Raw genomic sequence first — 23424 nt, forward strand, 5'->3', positions numbered from 1 at the left:
TTCTGGACTCCCCCAACATCGGGAACATTTTTCCTGCATCTACCCTGTCCAATCCTCTAAAAAATTTATGTTTCTATAAGGTCCTCTCTCATCCTAAATTCCCGTGAATATAAGCCCAGTCGATCCATTCTTTCGTCAAAACCTGTACATCTTTGCAGTGTGGGAGGAAACCGGAGCTCCCAGAGAAAACCAACGTGGGTCACGGGGAGAACGTACAAACTCCGTACGGACAGCACCCATCATCAGAATCGAATCCGGGTCTGTGGCGCTGCACCACCCATGGGGGAGTGTGGGAGAGGGGGGAGTGGGGATATTTGGGCACCTAATGCAGAAATGTTATTCCTCTCCCCGCCACAGATTCTACTCAACACGCTGAGTTTCTCCAGCAGACTCTTTGTTGCTCCTGCTATTTTGGGACATTTGCTTTGGGTACTTTGCCTTGAATTTGCAGCATTTTAGTTTCATTTTATGTGTGCGTGGCACACAGTTACTCCCCCTGCAGTACAGCAGTTACTCCCCCTGCAGTACAGCAGTTACTCACCCTGCAGTACAGCAGTTACTTCCCCTGCAGTACAGCAGTTACTCCCCATGCAGTACAGCAGTTACTCACCCTGCAGTACAGCAGTTACTCCCCCTGCAGTACAGCAGTTACTCCCCCTGCAGTACAGCAGTTACTCCCCCTGCAGTACAGCAGTTACTCACCCTGCAGTACAGCAGTTACTCACCCGGCAGTACAGCAGTTACTCCCCCTGCAGTACAGCAGTTACTCCCCCTGCAGTACAGCAGTTACTCCCCCTGCAGCACAGCAGTTACGTCTCAAGGGTTGTGCTTAATGTGGGGCAGCTCTTTAGAGCTGGTGCTACTCGGGATTTTGCTCGGCATTCTCCACCCCGTTGCCTACATTAATGGTGAGATCAAGAGATGACCACTAGTCTCTCCCGTCTGCTCTCCGGTCACCGGTCGGCACCTCCTGCACCTTTGCTCCACACCCTCCTGGTGTAGGGACTTCAGGAGAGTGGCAGCACAAAGCTGGACACCACAGTTCTGCCCCTCTGACAAGACGGAGTGCAGGAGGAGGTAGGGAACTTAGTTACACGGTGTCAGGACAATAACATCATGCTCAATGTCAACAAGACCAAGGAGCTAGTTATTGACTTCAGGAAGCAAGGTGGAGTAATGAATAGTGCTGAAGTGGAAAGGGTTGAGACCTTCAAGTTAGAGTCATAGTCCTGGAGTCATACAGCATGGAAACAGGCCCTTCAGCTATCTTGCCTACGCTTGCCAACATGTCCCAGCTACACTAATCCTACCTGTTTGCGAGTGGCCCATATCCCTCCAAACCCGTCCTATCGATGTACCTATCTTAATTGTTTCTTAAAAGTTACAATAGTTCCTGCGCCAACTACCTCCTCTGGAAGCTTGTTCCATACACCTACCACCCTTTGTGTGAAAAGATTACTAAAAAATCTTTCCGCTTTCACCATAAACCTATGTTTAGGTCTGGTCCTCGATTCCCCCTAGTCTGGGCAAGAGACTCTGTGCATCTACCTCTCATGATTTTATACACCTCAATAAGATCACCCCTCATCCTCCTGCACTCCAAGGAATAGAGTCTGTGGAATTCTCTGCCTCAGAGGGCGGTGGAGGCAGGTTCTCTGGATGCTTTCAAGAGAGAGCTCGATAGGGCTCTTAAAAACAGCGCAGTCAGGGGATATGGGGAGAAGGCAGGAACGGGGTACTGATTGGGGATGATCAGCCATGATCATATTGAATGGCGGTGCTGGCTCGAAGGGTTAAATGGCCTACTCCTGCACCTATTGTCTATTATCTATTGAGATCCAGCCTACTCAACTTCTCCCGATAGTTCAGACCCTCTAGTCCTGGCTACATCCTTGTAAATCTTCTCTATACCTTTTCCAGTTCCTTGGCATTAATATTACCAACAGTCTGCCGTGTACCAAATACGTTCATGGGACAGCCAAGAAGACACACCAACGTACTCAGTACATGGAGGAAATTCAGCATGTCTCCAATGAGTGATCTGTTTGGACAGCATGCAAAACATGCTTTGTTTTGCATGCTGTCCAAACAGATCACAAATAATGTATCTAAATACAATAAAGTCAAACTCAAGTACAATAGATAGAGCAAAGGGGAAGTTACAGGCTGCAGAATATAGTGTGTAAGAAGGAACTGCAGATGCTGGTTTAAACCGAAGATAGACACAAAAAGCTGGAGTAACTCAGCGGGACAGGCAGCATCTCTGGAGAGAAGGAATGGGTGACGTTTCGGGTCCCGTAAAGTCACCCATTCCTTCTCTCCATAGATGCTGCCTGTTCCGCTGAGTTACTCCAGCTTTTTGTGTCTATCTGCAGAATACGGTTCTCAGCACTGTAATGCATCAGTTCCATAGAAAGCACACTGTTGGGCGGCATCACTTCTTGGTTTGGGAACAGCTCTGCCCAAGGCCACGAGAAATTGCAGACAAGTAATAGATGTAGCCCAGTCCATCACACAGACCAGACTTCTCATCATTGACTGCCTCAGAAGGCAGTGGAGGCCAATTCTCTGGATGCTTTCAAGAAAGAGTTAGATCGAGCTCTTAAAAATAGCGGAGTCAAGAGATATGGGGAGAAGGCAGGAACGGGGTAATGATTATGGATGATCAGCCATGATCACATTGAATGGCAGTGCTGGCAGGAAGGGCTGAATGGCCTACTCCTGCACCTATTGTCTATTGACTCCATCTACACTACACCTTCCCTCAAAAAAACAGCCTAGATAATCAAGGACTTGTCCCCCCCCCCCCCCCCCCCCCCCCACCCCCTCCCGTGCATTCCTTCTTCCCCCTGCTGCCATCGGGCAGAAGGTACAGAAGCTTGAAAGCTTCTTCCCCTCTGATATCAGGCATCTGCACAATCCTTCCATAAACTGGGGGACTGTCCGATTCACCCCGGTCCCATTGTGGACTAGACTTTGGAACTGCTGCTCTACAAAGCTGAGAACCACTGTAGATTCTGCACCCTGTACCTTGCCTTTGCTTTATCTGTTGTACTGGTTACCTGTACTCCGAGATCCCTCTGCTGTACAACACTGAATTAAAATCCACCAGCCATTCCTCAGCCCACTTGCCCAGCTGATCAAGATCATGCTGCACTGCTTGAAAACTGTCTGTGATATCACCTATGTTAATATCACCTGCAAACTTGCCAATCATGCCATCTAAATCATTGATACAGGTGACAACAGTAATGGGTCCAGCACCAATCCCCAGAGGCAGGCCACTCGTCTCAGGACTCCAGTCTGAAAAACATCCACCACATCTGCTTCCTACCATTAGGCAGAAAGGAATCCCAAATCCTGCATCCCTGAATCCCATGCAATCTCACCTTGCAGAGCAGCCTACCATGTGGAACAGATGATACTCCCAATCCCCAGTTCCCCTTTCCCTGTTGCTGTTCCCTATTCCTATCACCCACATCCCTGTCCTGGCACCAGAGGTGGGGCAGGCAGGCTCTGCAGATGGAACGGGCCATTCAGGCCATAAGGTCATAAGTGATAGGAGCAGAATTAGGCCATTCGGCCCATCATGTCTACTCCGCCGTTCAGTCATGGCTGATCTATCTCTCCTTCCTAACCCCATTCTCCTGCCTGCTCCCCATAACCCCTGGCACCCATACTAATCAAGAATCTATGTAGCTCTAAGACAGACAAAATACTGAAGTAACTCAGCGGGATAAGCAGCATGTCTGGTGAGAAGGGATGGGTGATATTTCGGATTGATACTTTTCTTCTAGCTCTGCCTTAAAAATATTAATTTACTTGGCCTCCACAACATTCTGTGGCAAAGAATTTCACAGATTAAGCAGCCTCCGATTAATGAAATTCCTCCTCATCTCCTTCCTAAAGGAACATCCTTTAATTCGGAGGCTATAACATCTGGTCCTAAGCTCTCCCACCAGTGGAAACATCCTCTCCACACCCACTCTATCCAAGCCTTCTCTTACTATTCGGTAAGTTTCAATGAGGTCCCCCTCATCCTTCTAAACTCCAATGTTAACCCATTCATTCCTGGGATCATTTTTTGTAAATCTGCTCCATTGGATGGACCCTCTACAGAACCAGCACATCCGTCCTCAGATATAGGGCCCAAAATTGCTCACAATACTCCAAATGCAGCCTGACCAGCGCCTCATAAAGCCCCAGCATAACATCCATGTTTTTGTATTCTAATCCTCTTAAAATAAATGCTAGCATTGCATTGGCCTTCCTTATTACCAATTCAACTTGCAAATTAACATTTTGGGAATCGTGCACCAGCATTCCCAAGTCCCCTTGCACCTCCAATTTCTGGATTCTCTCTCCATTTAGTAAATAGACTTTGCCTTTATTCCAACTACCAAAATGCATGAATCCACACTTTGCTACACTATATTCCATCTGCCACTTCTCTGCCCACTCTCCCAACCTGTCCAGCACTGGTTCCCTTCAGTGTCCTCGACCTTATCTAAATTATTCTGATACGTGTGGCATACCTTACATGGTCCACTCACTCAACTATTCTTCACGGCACCAAGTTCAACCCTGCCCCATTCCACTCCGACCCCCAGTTCGACACTGGGTGGACCAGCCACGTCAAGGTGGTGCCAGCAAGAGCTGGTGGCTAGGATGTGGGCTCTGCAGTCAGGTGTAGACTTTCCACGCGTCAGCAATCTCATGTCCCCATGTACCAAGTCCACATCAAACCCTGTCCTGTAGGTGATCACTAAGTCCTCATTGGTGACCCTTGATCGGACTTTGTCTTTCCGCTGACTGGATAGCACGCAACAAAAGCTTTTCACTGTACCTCGGTACACATGACAATAAACTAAATAAACTCATCAAAGACCCACACCATCCTGGCCACACACTCATCTCCCTGCTACCTTCAGGTAGAAGGTACAGGAGCCTGAAGACTGCAACGAACAGGTTCAGGAATAGCTACTTCCCCATAGCCATCAGGCTATTAAACCTGGCTCGGACAAAACTCTGAACATTATAACCCATTGTCTATTATTTGCACTTTATCAGTTTATTTATTCATGTGTTTTGTAGTCAATGCCTACTATGTTCTGTGTGCTGAAGCAAAGCAAGAATTTCATTGTCCTATCAGGGACACATGACAATAAACTCACTTGAACTTGAACTAAACTGTAACTGTAGCGAACAGGGAGAGGCCTTCACACAGACATCTCATGCCCAGAGTATGTGAATCGAGGACCAGAGGACACAGGTTTAAGGTGAAGGGGAGAAGATTTAATAGGAATCTGAGGGGTAACTTTTTCACACAAAGGGTGGTGGGTGTATGGATGGGGCTGCCAGAGGAGGTAGTTGAGGCAAGGACTATCCCAACGTTTAAGAAACAATGAGACTGTTACATGGATAGGACGGGTTTGGAGGGATATGGGCCAAACCTGGGCTAGTGGGGCTAGTGTAGCTGGGACATGTGGGCCCGTGTGGGCAAGTTGGGCCGTAGGGCCAGTTTCCACGGTGTATCACTCTATGATTATGACAAGGTCAAAGGGAGAATCGCTGAACCACATTTACAGCAGGGGTCTATTTATAGAAAATCAGGTTAAACAGAAAAATAATTAATAAGCTTTTTCTCTTTGCTGAATCAAGCAGCAGGGAAGCAGGCGAATGTTGTCTGATCATCAGTCTCCATTGCGGGGAAAGAGCACTGTGCTTTGGGTGAGGCTACCCACTGATTAATGCCATGACTCACTCATCTCACAGCAGGGCCTGCAGTGGGCCGGCCCTTGGACAGAGATAGATTATTCTGTTTGTTTGAAGAGCTGACGGCTTTTTTTTCTTCTTTGCCAGTGATGTTGAAAAGATTGAACAGTTCGAACCTCACTGAGCAGAGATAATCTGTGCATCATCAATGGATGCCCTGCAGCCAAAATCAAAACCCAGAACACTGCAGCCGCTCGAAACATGAAATCACCTCGAACCACTCCTGAGAACCCTCAGTAGGTCAGGCAGCATCTTCGGAGGGAGCAGCAGATCTCATGTGAAACACAAAGTGCGCGAATAACTCGGTGGGTCAGGACCCTCCTTCGACCCAAAACTTACTGATCCAAAATGTTGCCTTTCCACATTCTCCACAGATGATGTCTGACCTATTGAGTTACTCCAGCACTTTGTGTATTGCTCAAGATTCTAGCACCTGCAGTGTCTCCAGTGTCTCCAGAGCGAATACCTCAGGACATCCCTGAAGAGAGGGGGTGGACATGAGGGGCCGAATGGCCCTCCCCACTTCTGTTTCGTACACCAGTAGCCTTTCATTAGCACGATCATTGACCTGAACCACAAACTCTGCTCCTTCACAGATGCTGCCTGACTGGCTGATCAGTTTCCGTTTTATTCACGTCCCATTGACATCCCCAGCTGGCCAGGAAGGTTTAGCCTGGATGTAAAGCTGGTAATGTCAGATTAAAAATAGCAATCTGTTTTTGTTCTGTTGAAAGGTCTCAGACGTGAAATGCACGCTCTGTTTCTCTCCCCATGGACGCTGCCTGACCTGCTGAGTATTTACAGCACTTCCTGTTTTTACTAACGGTGACCAGCACCTGCATTTTTTTGATTTTCAGTTTGATTTTGTATCCCCATCACGTCTCGCGCCTGAATAATGTCATTGACATATGCTCATTATACTGGACAGGTGCCCTGAGCTGCAGTAGTGTAGGGTGGAAATCACCCACAGGGAATGGCTGACATTTTCAGCCAGAATCCAACATCACTGCCACCCGCCTGCAACAAAAGCTTTACACTGTACCTCTGCACACGTGACAACAAACTAAACTAAACTAAACATGCTGGGCAACGGGAGCCAGCTCCTCACTCTTTGCCCAGGGCTGACTCACTTATGAGAAGATAGACACAAAATGCTAGAGTAACTCAGTGGGACAGGCAGCATCTCTGGAGAGAAGGAATGGCCAACATTTCAGGTCGAGACCCTTCTTCAGACAGTCAGACTTCAGACACCATTCCTTCTCACCAGAGATGCTGCCTGTCCCGCTGAGTTACTCCAGCATTTTGTGTCTATCTTCGGTGTAAACCAGCATCTGCAGTTCCTTCCTACTCACTCCTGGGAGACTTGGTTTGTCATCTTCTCCAGTGTCTCCATGGCCTTACGATACAGACACAATATTCAGTGCGGTCCAACCAACCTTAAACTTGCTACAAAATGGAAACATCATAATTAAACCATTTCTCATCAAACTGTGTGTTGAGCCTCTCTCTATCTGCTGCTCACTAACTTCCTCCCAATGTTTCAGAAAGAACTGGCACACAAGCCTGAAGGGATGGGAGCATGTTTCTTATCATGATTCCCTTATCATACATGTATACACTGTAAAGGGGTCAATTATAATCATGTATTATCTTTCTGCTGCCTGGATAGCACACGACAAAAGCTTTTCACTGTACCTCAGTACACGTGACAATAGACTAAACTGAACTCTGCAGTACTTTTGTGCAGTTACCTAGACGGTGCAGCAGCTTCCTGGTCTGAGATGGATTTACATTTAGAATATAGAATAGTACAGCACAGGGACATAGTTGGACACTTATGTACCATCATCAATTTGAACCATCATTAGTTTAGTCTATTTTCACATGTACTGAGGTACAGTGAAAAGCTTGTTGTTGCGTGCTATCCAGTCAGTGGAAAGACAATACATGATCACAATCGAGCCATTTACAGTGTACAGATACATGATAAGGGAATAACGTTTAGTGCAAGGTAAAGCCAGTAAAATCCGATCAAAGATGTCCGAGGGTCACCTCTAAGGTAGATAGTCGTTCAGCATTGCCTTGGTTGTGGCAGGATGATTCAGTTGCCTGCTAACAGTTGGGAAGAACTGATCCTGAATCTGGTGGACAAAAATGCTGGAGAAACTCAGCGGGTGAAGCAGCATCAATGGGGCGAAGGAATAGGTGACGTTCGAAGAAGTGGCTCGACCTGAAACGTCACCTATTCCTTCGCTCCATAGATGCTGCCTCACCCGCTGAGTTTCTCCAGCATTTGTGTCTACCCTCAATTTATCCAGCATCTGCAGATCTTTCTTAAACACTGAATCTGGTGGTGTGCGATTTCATACTTCTGTACCTTTTGGCCAATGGAAGAGGGGAGAAGAGGGAGTGGCCAGGGTGCGATGCATCCTTGATTATGCTGCCGGTCTTGCCGGGGCAGCGCGAGATATAAATGGAGTCAATAGAAGGGAAGGTTAGTTTGTGTGATGGTCTGGGCTGCGTCCACGATTTGCTGCAATTTCTTGCGGTCTTGGATGGAGCTGTTCCCAAACCAGGGTGTGATGCAATAAAAAGGCCCTTCAGCCCACAATATTTGTGCTCAATATGATGCCAGATAAAATAATCTCATCTCCCTGCATGTGATCCAGATCCCTCTTTTCCCTGCATATCCACGTACCAATGTAAAAGCCTCTTAAATAACACTAATGTATCTCCCCCCACCACCACCTCTGGCAGTGCATTCCGGGCACCCATCATCCTCTGGGTAAACTCACCTCGCCTTTAAACTCTCCCCCTCCTGCCTTCATTATTGGCCCATGTCTTTGACATTTCCACCCTGGGAAAAGGGTCTGGCTGTCTACCCCATCTATGCCTCTCATAACTTTATACACTTCTATCAGGTCTGCCCTTAGCCTCCAGCACTCAAGAGAAAACAATCCCAGTCCGTCCAACCTCTCCCGATAGCTAATGGCCCCTAATCCAGGCAGCATTCATGTAAACCTCCTCAGTAATCCCCTCCAAAGCCTCCACTCCTTTCTTGTAATGCTTGATCAGAAATGCAGACAAAACTCCAAACTCCAAAGTACTTACCAAACATAGAGGCAAAATGCTGGAGTAACTCAGCGGGTCAGGCAGCATCTCTGGAGGAAATAGATCAGTGACATTTTGGGTCGGGACCCTTCTTTAGACTGAAGAAGTTCTACAGCCTAACCGTAGTTTTATAAAGCTGCATCATGACTTCCTGACTCTTATACTCAATGCCTCGATCAGTGAAAGCAAGCAGACCATATGCCTTCTTTACCACTTGCGTTACCTGCTGGTGTTGCCACTTTCAGAGAGCTATATACTTGGACCCCATGATCCCTCTGTACATCAATGCAGAGCCTTGCCCTTAACTGTATACGTTCCCCTTACATGCGACCTACCAAAGTGTCCCGTCTCAGACTTGCTTGGATTAAACTCCATCTGCCGTTTCATCTCCCATTTCTGTAGCTGATCGATATCCCACTGTACGTTCTGACAGCCTTCCTCACAGTCCCTGACCCCAGTAGTCTTGATGTCGTCTGCAATCATAGAACGCCTTTGGAGACCTGCTGACCTCCGAAATGACGCACTCATTAACTGGGATGAGATCAGTTCTAAAGAGAGTTCTTGACTTTGCAAAGACTTTGGGCAACTTGAGGTCATCAGAAACTGGGCTTTCTCTTTGGCTGTTGTGCAGGAATGGGCCGTTTCCAACAATTCATGGATAGCGAAAGATCCCCACAATGAGATAATGTCCAGGTGAAGAGTTGGTTCCTGAAGCTGGTTGTAGGATGAGTGTTAACCAGAACAGTCCCTCCTCTACTTCAATACCTCCCGCCTCCACTCCAGAGTGGAAGAGCCAGTGGGTCATGAAGCAATGGTGCTTTATCATCACATGTGCAACACACAGTGAAATTAATTTTTGAGTGCTCGATATAACATCCCTTCCCACCAGCAGTGCCTCGGCAGGGCAGGAGAGCAGCAAGCATTCAGTCCAGGGCAGCTCGTGGTGTGGAACCCACTCCACCTCATTTGCAATGTTAACCATTTACAAAATGGGGTGGCACGGTGGTGCAGTGGTAGAGTTCCTGCCTTACAGTGCTTGCAGCGCCGGTGACCCGGGTTCGATCCCGACTACGGGTGCTGCCTGTACGGTGTTTGTACGTTCTACCCGTGACCAGGTGGGTTTTCTCCGGAATCTTCCGTTTCCTCCCACACAACAACGGTGGACAGGTTTGTAGGCCAATTGGCTTAGTGTAAATGTAAATTGTCCCTACTGTGTATAAGATAGTGTAAATATGCGGGGATCGTTGGTCAGCGTGGACTCGGTGAGCGGAAGGGCCTGTTTTTGCACTGTATCTCTAAACTAAACTGAACTGAAATAGAAATGAACGTCTGACTTAGAGTTGGTTCCTCTGAACGTTAAACTTCATGCTTGGGACTGGGTAGTTGATGTGTCGTCCTTTAAATGCACCTCCCTTGCAACCACCAGACCTGGATTTAATCAACCCAGGCTGGCAGGACAACAACCAGTCTGGGTCTTTCAACACCTGAATTCTATTTGCTCAGTTGGACAAGGCTGTCAAGTAAAATGTACCCTATCACACGAGGAAAACACTTGTAATATCCCACCACAGAGAGTGACTGATGCTCTGGGCAGCGCTTCGAGATGGCAGCATCATAACAGGAGGCTTCTCGTGGTACTGAGGTCCTCTCCTGCAGGCCATCTCCGCAGTAGAACAGTCCTCATCTCCAGAGCAGTCATTGGTGTTCATCCTACAAGCAGCACCCATCTGACACAATTGCCCAGTCATGATCCAACGTCAATAGGAACGAGACCCATTGAAAATCTGAAACTTCTGCCAAGTTGCACCAAGTCTGATGGTCATCAGGGTCCCCCGAAGGTCTGATGTGTGGAGGGCAAAGAGGAGCCTTAATACCTGCACCACGCTATTCCAGTGGCATTTGTTCAGCAGTTGCTGTTCACAGCCACTAGGGGCCAAAGCAGATGCTCTGAACTCACTGGATAATGGCCCCAGCGATGTACATCCTTCCCCCATTCACTTGCAAGTCCATAGCTCCCTGAAAGTGGCAACACAAGTTGGGGACGCCACAGTGGCACAGAGATAGAGTTGCTGCCTTACAGCGCCAGATGATGAAGCCGAATAAAGTTACAAAAATAAGAAAATATTAAAATAGGTTTCTGGGCTAACTTACAGCTTATATTTATTGTCAAATTAGGCTTGCCTTAGGTTGCGGTGTGTGAGATAATAAATACCATAACATTGTCTCCCAAGTGACAAGCAGAGAAGAGCTAGATCTCTTTGAAGTAAGATGCCGTAAACAAAATGGCCAATGTTATGGGGGAGGAGGCGAGAAAGGAAGAGAGAAACAGCTAGTCATATCTGTGAAGTAAGATGCCATAAACCAAATGGCCAATGTTTATGAGGGACCAAATGACAGCGAGGAAGCAGCGAAAGAGCTAGGGTGATCTCTGTGAAGATAAAATGGCATTATCCAAATGGCCAATGTTTATGAAGGACGAGAGAGGAACCAGGGAAGTAGAAAGATAAAATGTCGTAAACCAAATGGCCAATGTTATCTTGTGCTATGTAAACAAAAGGCCTTTGATGTGATGCATTCTGTGGAAACCTTTTCCTGTACCTCTGACCATGACTAATGTCTGTGAAATGTGCTAAGGGGACAAAAAAACCCTATTTAAGGCAATGTAATTCTGTTGTACAGGGAAGGGGGACCGAGGACAGTCGAGTGTCTATATTGGTCACTTAGCTGGAATTCTCGCTCCCTTCCATCGGCCGATGTTAAGTAAAGTTTTGAACTGGTCTACCAAACAGTTTGTGTGGTGTCTGTTTATTAAGAAGCGAACCTGGTTTAGTTGTTAAGAAAAGTAGCTTTTTCACAGAGACCCAGGGTTTGCTCCTGACCACGGGTGCTGTCTGTACGGAGTTTGCACGTTCTCCCCAAGACAGCACAGGTTTCCTCCGGGTGCTCCAGTTTCCTCCCACATCCCAAAGACGTGCAGGTTTGTAGGTTAATTGGCTTCTGTAAAGTGTCCCCAGTGTGTCGGATAGAAGTTGTGTAGGGGGTGATCGCTGGTCGGTGCGGAGTCGGTGGGCAGAAGGGCCTGTTTCCACACTGTATCTCTAAATTAAACTAATGAGGTGCAAAGAAGGTGTATAGTGCATTGGTCAAGGTGTTGAGTACAAGAGATCAGTTCAGATCAAAGGTACACAAAAATGCTGGAGAAACTCAGCGGGTGCAGCAGCATCTATGGAGCGAAGGAAATAGGCAACATTTTGGGCCGAAACCCTTCTTCAGACCCTATCATGGGAAGGATGGGAAGGTTTTGGAACGGGTGCAGAAGAGATTTACCAGAATTCTGCCTGGATTAGAGGATATTAGCTATAAGGTTGGATAAACTTGGATTGATTACATCTGCAACTTCAGAAGCTGGGGGAGTCGTGATAGAAGTATATAAAATTATGACAGGTATAAGATAGGGTAGACAGTCAGAAAATTGTCAAAAAGGGACAATGTTTGATGGAGATGTGTGCGGCAAGATTTCTTTTCACACAGAGAGTGGCAGGCACCTGTAGCACGTTGCCAGGGGTGATGATGGAGGCAGAAATCAGTGCAACATTTAAGAGACATTGAGACAGACACATAAACTGAACTGAACCGAACTGAAATAAATTAAACACAACCAAATTAAACTAAACAGGCAGGGAATGGAGGGGTACTGATGTTATACATGCAGATGGGATGAGTTAGATCAGCAACATGGTCGGCACAGATATTAGAAACATAGAAAATAGGTGCAGGAGTAGGCCATTCGGCCCTTCGAGCCTGCACCGCCATTCAATATGATCATGGCTGATCATCCAAATCAGTATCCTGTACCTGCCTTCTCTCCATACCCCCTGATCCCTTTAGCCACAAGGGCCACATCTAACTCCCTCTTAAATATAGCCAATGAACTGGCCTCAACTACCTTCTGTGGCAGAGAATTCCAGAGATTCACCACTCTCTGTGTGAAAAAAATAATTCTCATCTCGGTCCTACAAGACTTCCCCCTTATCCTTAAACTGTGACCCCTTGTTCTGGACTTCCCCAACATCGGGAACAATCTTCCTGCATCTAGCCTGTCCAACCCCTTAAGAATTTTGTAAGTTTCTATAAGATCCCCCCTCAATCTTCTAAATTCTAGCGAGTACAAACCGAGTCTATCCAGTCTTGTACTGTGTTGTTCCATGTTCTATGTTCTGTCCACCTTTGAGTCAAAATCCTCATCCACGCAGCCCACCCTGTCTTAGAACTGCCGTTCAAAGCTAGTCCAGGAGCCACAGACATGCTCATACTCCTAAGATCACCAGGCAACTTGCGCAGTGCTCAATGCTACACTTTTTGCCAGGAGAAAGATTTTGGGTCAGCGCAGTATTTTTAGTCACAGCTAATAACAGAAGAAATGGTACATTTTGTAGGGCACGTCACAGGAGGCCGGTTGGCAGACATTCCAAGGTTGTTCAAATTAACAGCTTCCAACCATCGATGGTGGGACGACTGTGAGCCTCGAATGTGACGCAGACTGTACAAGAAGACTGATCTCATCTCCACTTGGAAAACCTTGCACCTTTGGTTGAACATGCTGAAGTACTGGTCCCATCGCAAATGGAATTCCAGCATCAAACACAACAGCCACCTCCTCTCCACAACACACGCTGAGAAACCCAATGACAATCACAAACAGAGAGCAAACAGAGAGACCATTTAGGGTCATCCGTGCCATCCACACCGAGTGAATGCATCTTCTTATTTACTGGGATGGCATAAAACAGCAGGGGCTTTATATTTCAGGCGGGGTCGATCTGATTGTGAGCAACGGGCAAAGTATAGGGAGGGATTGTGAACTAGCGCCCTGTAAATGGCAGAGGGAGATCCAGCAGCCACAGACACCTACAGTCAGACATTCGGAAGTGGCGTCTGTCACGAGGACTGTTTAGGTTCCGGAATAGAATTTTAAGATAGACACAAAATGCTGGAGTAACTCAGCGGGACAGGCAGCATCTCTGGAGAGAAGGAATGGGTGGCGTTTCGGGTTGAGACCCTTCTTCAGGCTGAGAGTCAGTGGAGAGGGAGACACAGAGATAAGGAAGGGTAAGGTGTGAAAACGAGACATTAAAGGGGATGGATATATCAAGGAAATTGTAGAATGGATCAATGTTAGCTAGTAAAAGCTGGTAACAAAGCAAACAGAGATAAAATGTAATCAGGGGGACAGTCAGACTGGTCGGAGAACTGGTAAGGGGGAGGGGGCGGAGAGAGATGGAAAGCAATGGTTGCTTGAGGTCAGAGAAGTCAATGTTCATACCGCTGGGGTATAAACTGCCCACATGTACACATTTATTTATCAAGTACATAACCAATTAATGATTCAGCATTACGTACATGGGTTTGCACTTGGTTCCAATATTAACTGGGATGAAATGCAGACAGTTGTCCTTTTGACAGTTGAATAGTGGAGCAAGCTTGATGCAGGTACTGAGTTCGATGATCAGCCATGATCATATTGAATGGCGGTGCAGGCTCGAAGGGCCGAATGGCCTACTCCTGCACCTATTTTCTATGTTTCTAAATGTCCTTCTCAGAGAAATGTTCCTTCTTATAGAAACTTATAAAACTCTTAAGGGGTTGGACAGGCTAGATGCAGGAAGATTGTTCCCGATGTTGGGGAAGTCCAGAACAAGGGGTCACAGATTAAGAATAAGGGAGAAATCTTTTAAGACCGAGATGAGGAAAACATTTTTCACACAGAGAGTGGTGAATCTCTGGAATTCTCTGCCACAGAAGGTAGTTGAGGCCAGTTCATTGGCTATATTTAAGAGGGAGTTAGATGTGGCCCTTGTGGCTAAAGGGATCAGGGGGTATGGAGAGAAGGCAGGTACAGGTACAGATACTGAGTTGGATGATCAGCCATGATCATATTGAATGGCGGTGCAGGCTCGAAGGGCCGAATGGCCTACTCCTGCACCTATTTTCTATGTTTCTATGTTTCTATGAGATGAGAAAAACTTTTTTACCCAGAGAGTTGTGCATCTGTGGAATTCTCTGCCACAGAAGGCAGTGGAGGCCAATTCACTGGATGTTTTCAAGAGTTAGATTTAGCTCATAGGGCCAAGGGAATCAAGGGATATGGGGAAAAAGCCGGAACGGGGTACTGAGGGGGGAGGGGGTACGGGGGGGGAGGGGAGAGGGGCGGGGGGGGGGGGGAGGGGGAGAGGGGCGGGGGGGGGAGAGGGGCGGTAGGATCTTCCAGAGTTCAGAGTAAATAGACAATAGGTGCAGGCGTAGGCCATTCGGCCCTTGGAGCCAGCACCAAAGTAGATAAGCCAAGAGTCCAGGTAAAAGTTCACCCCTCTGTACCATTTGACCCCGAGTCAAAACTACACCCACTGAGCTCTCATTGGAGCACAAGTCTTTGATATTTTCCATTACCCAGCAGATAACTGAGAATTATGACTGACCTTGGGGTGAATGTTGAAGTATTTGTTACTCTCAAAGTTTTTCCTTTCATTCTCAGCATAATAAAGCAAGAAGCTGTCCTTGATAAGGAAGAACCTGGAAAAGAGGAAGAGGTTGAGAATCAGACAAGCCTGAGGCAACACCACATCGTGTCAAGTTTAATGAAGCTGCTTCCTGCTGGGACTGAGAACAGTACCCTGTGTGCTTAATTAGATGCCATCTCGTGATGCTCGATAGATACCTCATCACATATAATGTATACAGTTAAACCTTCCCCACCACTGGAAAATCGTTAACATAATTGCAATACAGGAGCACTTCCAAAGGCTAATGTACTTGGAGGTTTTGTTGGACAACAGCAAGGCTCAAACAGTTAAAGTACGAGGACTTGTTACATAAGCTGTGTTTGTATTCCCTTGAATATAGAGGATTAAGGACTGAACTGACTTAAGTTGAATGCACAGAGTCTTTCACCCAGTAGGGGAATCAAAAACTAGGAAGACATAGGTTTAAGGTGAGAGGGGTAAAATTTAATACAAAGTTGAGGAGCATCTTTTTCACTGAGGGGGGTGGGGAGTACATGGAATGGGCTGCCAGAGTGGGTAGTTGAGGCAGGTACTATAATAGCCGGGTGGCAGGGTGGTGCAGCGGTAGAGTTGCTGCCTTACAGCGCCAGAGACCCGGGATCGATCCTAACTACGGCTGCTGTCTGTACAGAGTTTGTACGTTCTCCCTGTGATCTACGTGGGTTTTCTCAGATATCTTCAGTTTCCTCCCACACTCCAAAGACGAACAGGATTGTAGGTTAATTGGCTTGGTATAAAATGTAATATTGTCCCTGGCAGTTGTAGGATGGTGTTACTGTGCGGGGATTGCTGGTTGGTGCAGGCTCGGTGGGCCGAAGGGCCTGTTTCTGCGTTGTATCACTAAACTAAACCAAAACTAAATTGGATTTAAAAGATACTTGGACAGGTACATAGATAGGAAAGGTTTGGACGGATATGGGCCAAAGACAGGCAAACAACAATAGTTTATATTGGGGATCTTGATTGGACTAGTTGGACCAAAGGGCCCTTTTCCATTCTGTACTCTGCGACTTTAAATGATCTACAGAGTGAAGCAATTTTCTCTTAAACAGGGAGTGGTTGATATCTGGGATGTGCTGCAAGGAGCAGAAAAGTAGACGCGTCCCATCCCCATCGCACCCCTTCCAAACAGCTTTTGGATTGGGATTGATAGATTCCTGTTCAGCAAGGGTATTAAAAGTTACAGAACAAGCCTTGTTCTTGTAAAATAGTAGAAAGGATTCAATGGGATTAACACCCTGTCCCTGTTCCCACTAAACTGTACCAAATACCATTTTGTTACCTATTTGAGAGTCAGTGAAACCAGCAGCCATGCCCACTCCAGTTAACAAAACATAAACGGTTCCTTTAATGGAATGTTTGGCTACTTCAGTTATCTAATACTGTGTACTCCAGCATTGAACAGTGTTGCTAAGTGCTGCCTAGCATTTTAACCAGCTGATCACCTGGGCCCCACCTCCTGCTACCTATGTATTTGTTCAGAAGCTGGTGAGTGTTGTGCCCGACAGTGTGACATCATTGATGCCTAGCTGCCCCACAGAAACCTGCATTTACGTAGCACCCCGAATGTGGTAAAAGCCACGGCGGTGTCTTTAGACAGAATGTGGCACGAACAACCGAAGGGGAAACTCGAGCAGAGGAAGTAATTGTTCAACAGCAAACAATCTGCTGGTTGAGCAGCATCTGCTGGGGGAAGGAATTGTCGACATTTCGGGTCAAGACCCTGCATCATGACTGGAGACAGACACAAAAAGCTGGAGTAACTCAGTGGGTCAGGCAGCATCACTGGAGAAAAGGAATAGGTGACGTTTTGGGTCGAGACCTTTCTTCAGACTATGAGTTAGGGGAAAGAGAAATGAGAGATATAGACAGTAATATAGAGAGATATAGAGCAAATGAACGAAAGATATGCAAGATAGTAATGATGATAAAGCTAACAGGCCATTGTTAGTTGTGAGCTAGGTGAAAATTAGTTGCAGACAATGAGACTGTCTGTGGCTGCAGACTGTCTGTGGACTTAACACTGGAGCTCACGACCTTTCCCCTCACAGATGCTGCTCGACCCACGGAGTTTCTCCAGCATTTTGTTGGTTGCGCCAGATTCCAGCACCTGTAGTCTTTCTTGTGCCTCCGAAGTAAATGTTAAAATGTGCTTCTAACAGGAATAAGAGAGAGGTGACAGGTTCAGCATCTGGCAAGAGAGAGGGTTAGGGGATGGAGGGGGGGAAGATATGAGATGCCAGTGACAGAGCGGGTAAAATACAGGTGGTCAAGATACAGACAGTGGCTCTGGGAGAACCACGAGCCGGAGAGACAGCGATGGCAAAGATGGAGGGCAGTGGAGGGAATACAGTGGAGTGGACAGCAGTGAGGAAGGGAGGGGAGGGTGAAGACATCATGGGAGATGGCTCTCATCAAACTGGTCAGCAGAGGAAATGGAGAGATCACCGGAGAGGTGGGGAAGGGATAGGAGGAAAGGACCATTTGTTAGGAGAAAGGGATAGATCAGCCATGATTGAACAGAGGAGCAGACTTGATGGGCCGAATGGCCTAATTCTACTCCTATCCCTAATGACCTTATTCGTCCAGTGACAGAAGGTGTAACTGGAACTCCGATGGAAGCACTTTGGTTCTGCGGAACCTGCTGGAGGGATGATGGCTGGAGCTGTGGGAAAGAGGGGCTATGACATTAGAGGGTGCTGTCCGGGTGATGGCAGGTGGGGTGATAAATAGTGTGACAAGATCCAGAGTTTGTTTGGTCACAGATGCAAAGTGCCAGTGGTGGTGGCAGGGGCAGAGGGGGGTGGAAAATGACTAGGGGGACCAGGAAGAGAAGTCAGCAATTAAGTGCCGAGGGATAAATCAAAGCTCGGTGTTAAGGCCAGGTCACGGTGATCGCTGCAAACATCCACCACTCAACCCCCAAAATAGCCTGCAAAATACACTACACCAAGTCCCCAGGGCTTATTCCACCTCCAACAGTGAAGAGGGAGGGCAAGGGCCGCAGGTGCAGGGAACACACCAGTCTGGCTCTGAACTGGAGTGGCCCCCTACAGCAGTGCTGAGATGGTCCAAGGCAGCATCCCACCTCCACCTTCTCCATCCAGGGCCACCAGGGTCAACTAATACAGTGCTTCTTAAACCGGTGAATGGTTCACCCAAGGGTGAATTAAATTATTTTGGGGTGAATTAGTTCATTTATGTTTTTTGCTCATGTGACATATTAATTATACACAAGGGAGAATAAGATAGAAACATATAAAATTATAAAAGGACTGGACAAGCTAGATGCAGGAAAAATGTTCCCAATGTTGGGCGAGTCCAGAACCAGGGGCCACAGTCTTAGAATAAAGGGGAGGCCATTTAAGACTGTGAGAAAACAACTTTTTCACCCAGAGAGTTGTGAATTTGTGGAATTCCCTGCCACAGAGGGCCGTGGAGGCCAAATCACTGGATGGATTTAAGAGAGAGTTAGATAGAGCTCTAGGGGCTAGTGGAATCAAGGGATATGGGGAGAAGGCAGGCACGGGTTATTGATCGGGGACGATCAGCCATGATCACAATGAATGGCGGTGCTGGCTCGAAGGGCTGAATGGCCTCCTCCTGCACCTATTTTCTACGTTTCTAAGATGAAAATTACCAAAAACATAAGAAAATTTAGTGGAGGGTGAATTACATTTTGTGATAAAGACTCAAGGGTGAATGGCACTGAAATTGTTTAAGAATAGTGTATTAATTACTAATACACCCGGAAGGAACTGCAGACGATGGTTTACACCCAAGATAGATCCAAAATGCTGGAGTAACTCAGCAGGTCCTGCTAGTGACATGCAGATCACCCCAGGGAGATTTAAAAGAATACTACACTTTGGCCATCTCTAACAAGAGCATCTAGGTCCTGCCATCACGCCACTGGTGCCAAACGCCCCCAACTCGCTCCCCCTCTGTGAGCCGGGGTCACTGTGTGCCAGCGAGGACGCTGCCGGCGCTATCTAACGGCAGGTTTTGCAACTGAACGGTCTAACTGGCTAATCTGCGCCGACATGCAGAACGATAGACACAGACAGCTGGAGTAACTCAGCGGGACAGGCAGCATCTCTGGAGAGAAGGAACGGGGAGGCGTTTCGGATCGAGACCCTTCGTCAGACTGGAATCCGGTTCTAGGGAGAGATTGAGGTGGGTGAGACCACACAGGTGGGCAAGGAGACTGTCCTCCACAACCCTGGCACCAGCCGGGGTTAGATGCCCAGAGCCTCCGGCTACTCACCCTGACCCGCCTCCAGAGCTAGATACAAGGGACCCTCGCCCTCCAGACTTGAGAGCCTGTAACTGAAGGGGGAGAGGAGAGAGCCAGGGCTGCGAGCAGCAGCGGCATTTACCTCTTGGACCATTTGGCCGACTGCCTGCCGAACGGCCGCTTCCACAGGACGCCGTGCAGCTGGACCTTGGTGCTGATATCCAGCTTGTCCGTCTCCGAGCCCTCGCTGAAGTAGGACGGCAGGGTGGGAGCCGACTTGGAGCTGAACATCGCCCGGCGATGCTGGCGAGGGAAGGAGGAACACATCGGCAGGAGGTGGGGCAGGGCGGTCACAGGGAGGTGTAAATGGGAAGCATAGGCGGGAGGGAGGGAGGGAGAGAGAGGGAGTGAGGGAGAGAAGGGACGGAGGGAAAGAGAAAGGGAGAAGGGATGGAGAGATAGAGGGGAGGAGAGAGAAGGAGGGAGAGGGAGAGAGCGAGAGAGGGGAGGGACAGAGAGGGAGGGAGATAGAGGGATGGAGAGAGAGGGAGGGAGAGGGAGAGAGAGAGAGATAGAGAGGGAGGGCGAGGGGGAGGGAGAGAGAGAGGAGAGAGAGGGGAGGGACAGAGAGGGAGGGAGATGGAGAGAGAGGGAGGGAGATAGAGGGCGGGAGAGAGAGGGATGGAGAGAGAGGGGAGGGAGAGCGAGAGGGGGAGGGAAAGAGAGAGGATAGAGGGAGAGGAGAGGGGGAGAAGGAGGAAGAGAGATAGAGAGGGAGGGGGAAGATAGAGGGAGAGAGAGGGAGGGAGGGGGATCGAAAGGGATGAAGGGAGAAAGAGAGTGAGGGGGGAGAGAGAGTGCGGGAGGGGAGAGGGGAGAGGAGTGGGGAGAGTGAGAGAGGAGAGAGAGAGAGGGGGGGGAGAGAGAGGGAGAAGGGGGGGGGAGGAAGAGAGGAAAGTGGGCAGATGAGCAGAGATCGGTTGGGGGCAGGAGAGTAGGGTCTGAAGAAGGGTCTCGACCCAAAATGTGACCTATTCCCTTTCCCCAGCTTTGCTGTCTGTCCCGCTGAGTTACTCCAGCATCTTGTGACTACGTCCTGAAATATGATGCGGGGAGAGGGGTAGGGAGAGATGGGAAGGTGGATCATAGGGTACAAAGGCCCTTCAGCCCTATTGTCCATGCCATTCACGATGCCCCATCTAACCTAATCCTATTTCCCCATGTTTGCCCCATATCTCTCAAAACCATTCCTGTCCATGTACCTGTCCAAATGTCTTCCATATTGTTTTGTTTGCTGGGTAACCTATTTCTTGGCAACTCGGTCCATACACCTACCACCTTCTGAGTGAAAATGTTGCAACTCAGGTGCCTATTATTTTTTTTCCTCTTTAACCCTAAATCCTCTGTTTCTTGATTCCCCATCCCCGGGTAAAAGACTTAATGTGCATTCATTAATTATTCCCCTTATGATATTATACACCCCCAGCCTCCTGCACTCCAAACAATGAAATCCTAGCCTGCCCAACCTCTCCCATTAGTGCAATCCCCCGAGTCAAGGCAACATCATTGTAAATCTTTCCAGCTTACTGGCATCTCTAACATGGGATGGGGATGAAATGAAGGGAATGGGGACAGAGGGGAGGGGATGGGAATGGGGGAATGGGATAGAGGGAATGGGGAGGGCAAGGGGGAGAATGGAATGGAGATGGAGGGAATGGGGATGGACGGGAGGGTGAGGACAGAGGGAAGGGGATAGGGCTGCAGAGGGGAGATGACGGAGGGTTCTGGAAATATGGGCGGAGTTGGAAAGGAACATCGGGGTTGATGGGGAGGTCAGGAAAGATGGGGAGGAGAAAGGGTTGGAAAAGGTGTAGAGCGGGAGAAAGAGGATATTGGAAAAGACTGGGGGGGGGGGGGTCAGGGAAAGGGTGAGGATGAGGGAAAGGGTGAAGGGGAGGGGGAGAGGGAGGATGGGGTAATTGGGAAAAGAGGAAGAAAGGGAGAAAATCTAAATGAGGTACATTGTTGAACTATTGAGTTCTCCTGCCTGTTCCTGGTGAGGGTTAAAGCAGCCACTGACTAAATAAAATGCTGGAGTAACTCTGGAGAGAAATTATGGGAGACCCTTCTTCAGAGTCTCAACCCAAAACATCACCCATTCCTTCTCTCCAGAGATGCTGCCTTTCCCGCTGAGTTACTCCAGCATTTTGTGTCTTTCTTCGGTGTAAACCAGCATCTGCAGTTCCTTCCTCCACAAGTCAAGTCAAGTTCAAGTGAGTTTATTGTCATGTGTCCCTGTATAGGACAATGAAATTCTTGCTTTGCTTAGGCACACAGAACATAGTAGGCATTTACTACAAAACAGATAAGTGTGTCCATATACCATGATATAAATATATACACACATGAATAAATAAACTGATAAAGTGCAAGTAGCAGAAAGTGGTTATTAATAATCAGAGTTTTGTCCGAGCCAGGTTTAATAGCCTGATGGCTGTGGGGAAGTAGCTATTCCTGAACCTGGTTGTTGCAGTCTTCAGGCTCCTGTACCTTCTACCTGAAGGTAGCAGGGAGATGAGTGTGTGGCCAGGATGGTGTGGGTCTTTGATGATACTGCCAGCCTTTTTGAGGCAGCGACTGCGATAAATCCCCTCGATGGAAGGAAGGTCAGAGCCGATGATGGACTGGGCAGTGTTTACTATTTTTTGTAGCCTTTTCCTCTCCAGGGCGCTCAAATTGCCGAACCAAGCCACGATGCAACCGGTCAGCATGCTCTCGACTGTACACCTGTAGAAGTTAGAGAGAGTCTTTCTTGACAAACCGACTCTCCGTAATCTTTTCAGGAAGTAGAGGCGCTAATGAGCTTTCTTGATAATTGCATTAGTGTTCTCGGACCAGGAAAGATCTTCAGAGATGTGCACGCCCAGGAATTTGAAGCTCTTGACCCTTTCAACCATCGACCCGTTGATATAAATGGGGCTGTGGGTCCCTCTCCTACTCCTTCCAAAGTCCACAATCAGTTCCTTGGTTTTGCTGGTGTTGAGGGCCAGGTTATTGCGCTGGCACCATATGGACAGTTGCTCGATCTCTCTTCTATACAAGACTCATCCCCATCAGTGATACGCCCCACAACAGTGGTGTCGTCAGCGAACTTGATGATGGAGTTCGCACTGTGATTGGCTACGCAGTCATGGGTATAGAGTGAGTACAGCAGGGGGCTGAGCACGCAGCCTTGAGGTGCTCCCGTGCTGATTGTTATCGAGGCTGACACATTTCCACCAATACGAACAGACTGTGGTCTGTGAATGAGGAAGTCGAGGATCCAATTGCAGAGGGATGCGCAGAGACCCAGTTCTGCGAGTTTGGTAACCAGCTTGGAGGGGATGATTGTGTTAAATGCCGAGCTGTAATCGATGAATAACAGCCTGACATATGAGTTTTTGTTGTCCAAGTGGTCCAGAGCGGAGTGGAGAGCCAGCGAGATCGCATCCACCGTTGATCTGTTGTGTCGGTAAGCGAACTGCAGTGGGTCCAGGTTTTTGTCGAGGTAAGAGTTGATTTGCTCCATGATCAGCCTCTCAAAGCACTTCATCACCACTGGCGTTAGTGCCACTGGTCGATAGTCATTGAGGCACGTCACGTTACTCTTCTTGGGCACCGGTATAATTGATGCCCTTTTAAAGCAGGTGGGGACCTCAGACCTCAGAAGTGAGAGGTTGAAAATGTCCGTAAAAACTCCAG

At 48.0% G+C, this 23424-nt stretch overlaps 1 protein-coding gene across 2 annotated transcripts in view; it reads right to left on the reverse strand.

Annotated features, from left to right (window-relative positions):
• plekhd1 (pleckstrin homology and coiled-coil domain containing D1) overlaps positions 1 to 19983 on the reverse strand; it is a 75536-nt gene extending 55553 nt beyond the window's left edge. For both annotated transcript variants that reach the window (XM_033026643.1, XM_033026644.1), the window contains exons 1-2: positions 19826 to 19983; positions 15363 to 15456 (exon numbers count right to left, since the gene is read on the reverse strand). In XM_033026643.1, the coding sequence (XP_032882534.1) occupies positions 15363 to 15456; positions 19826 to 19974 (243 nt within the window). In that variant the 5' untranslated portion in view covers positions 19975 to 19983. The remainder of the gene's footprint in view (positions 1 to 15362; positions 15457 to 19825) is intronic.
• Positions 19984 to 23424: the final 3441 nt, after the last annotated feature.

Source organism: Amblyraja radiata, chromosome 9, assembly GCF_010909765.2.
Source record: "Amblyraja radiata isolate CabotCenter1 chromosome 9, sAmbRad1.1.pri, whole genome shotgun sequence".
Classification (NCBI taxonomy): domain Eukaryota; kingdom Metazoa; phylum Chordata; class Chondrichthyes; order Rajiformes; family Rajidae; genus Amblyraja; species Amblyraja radiata.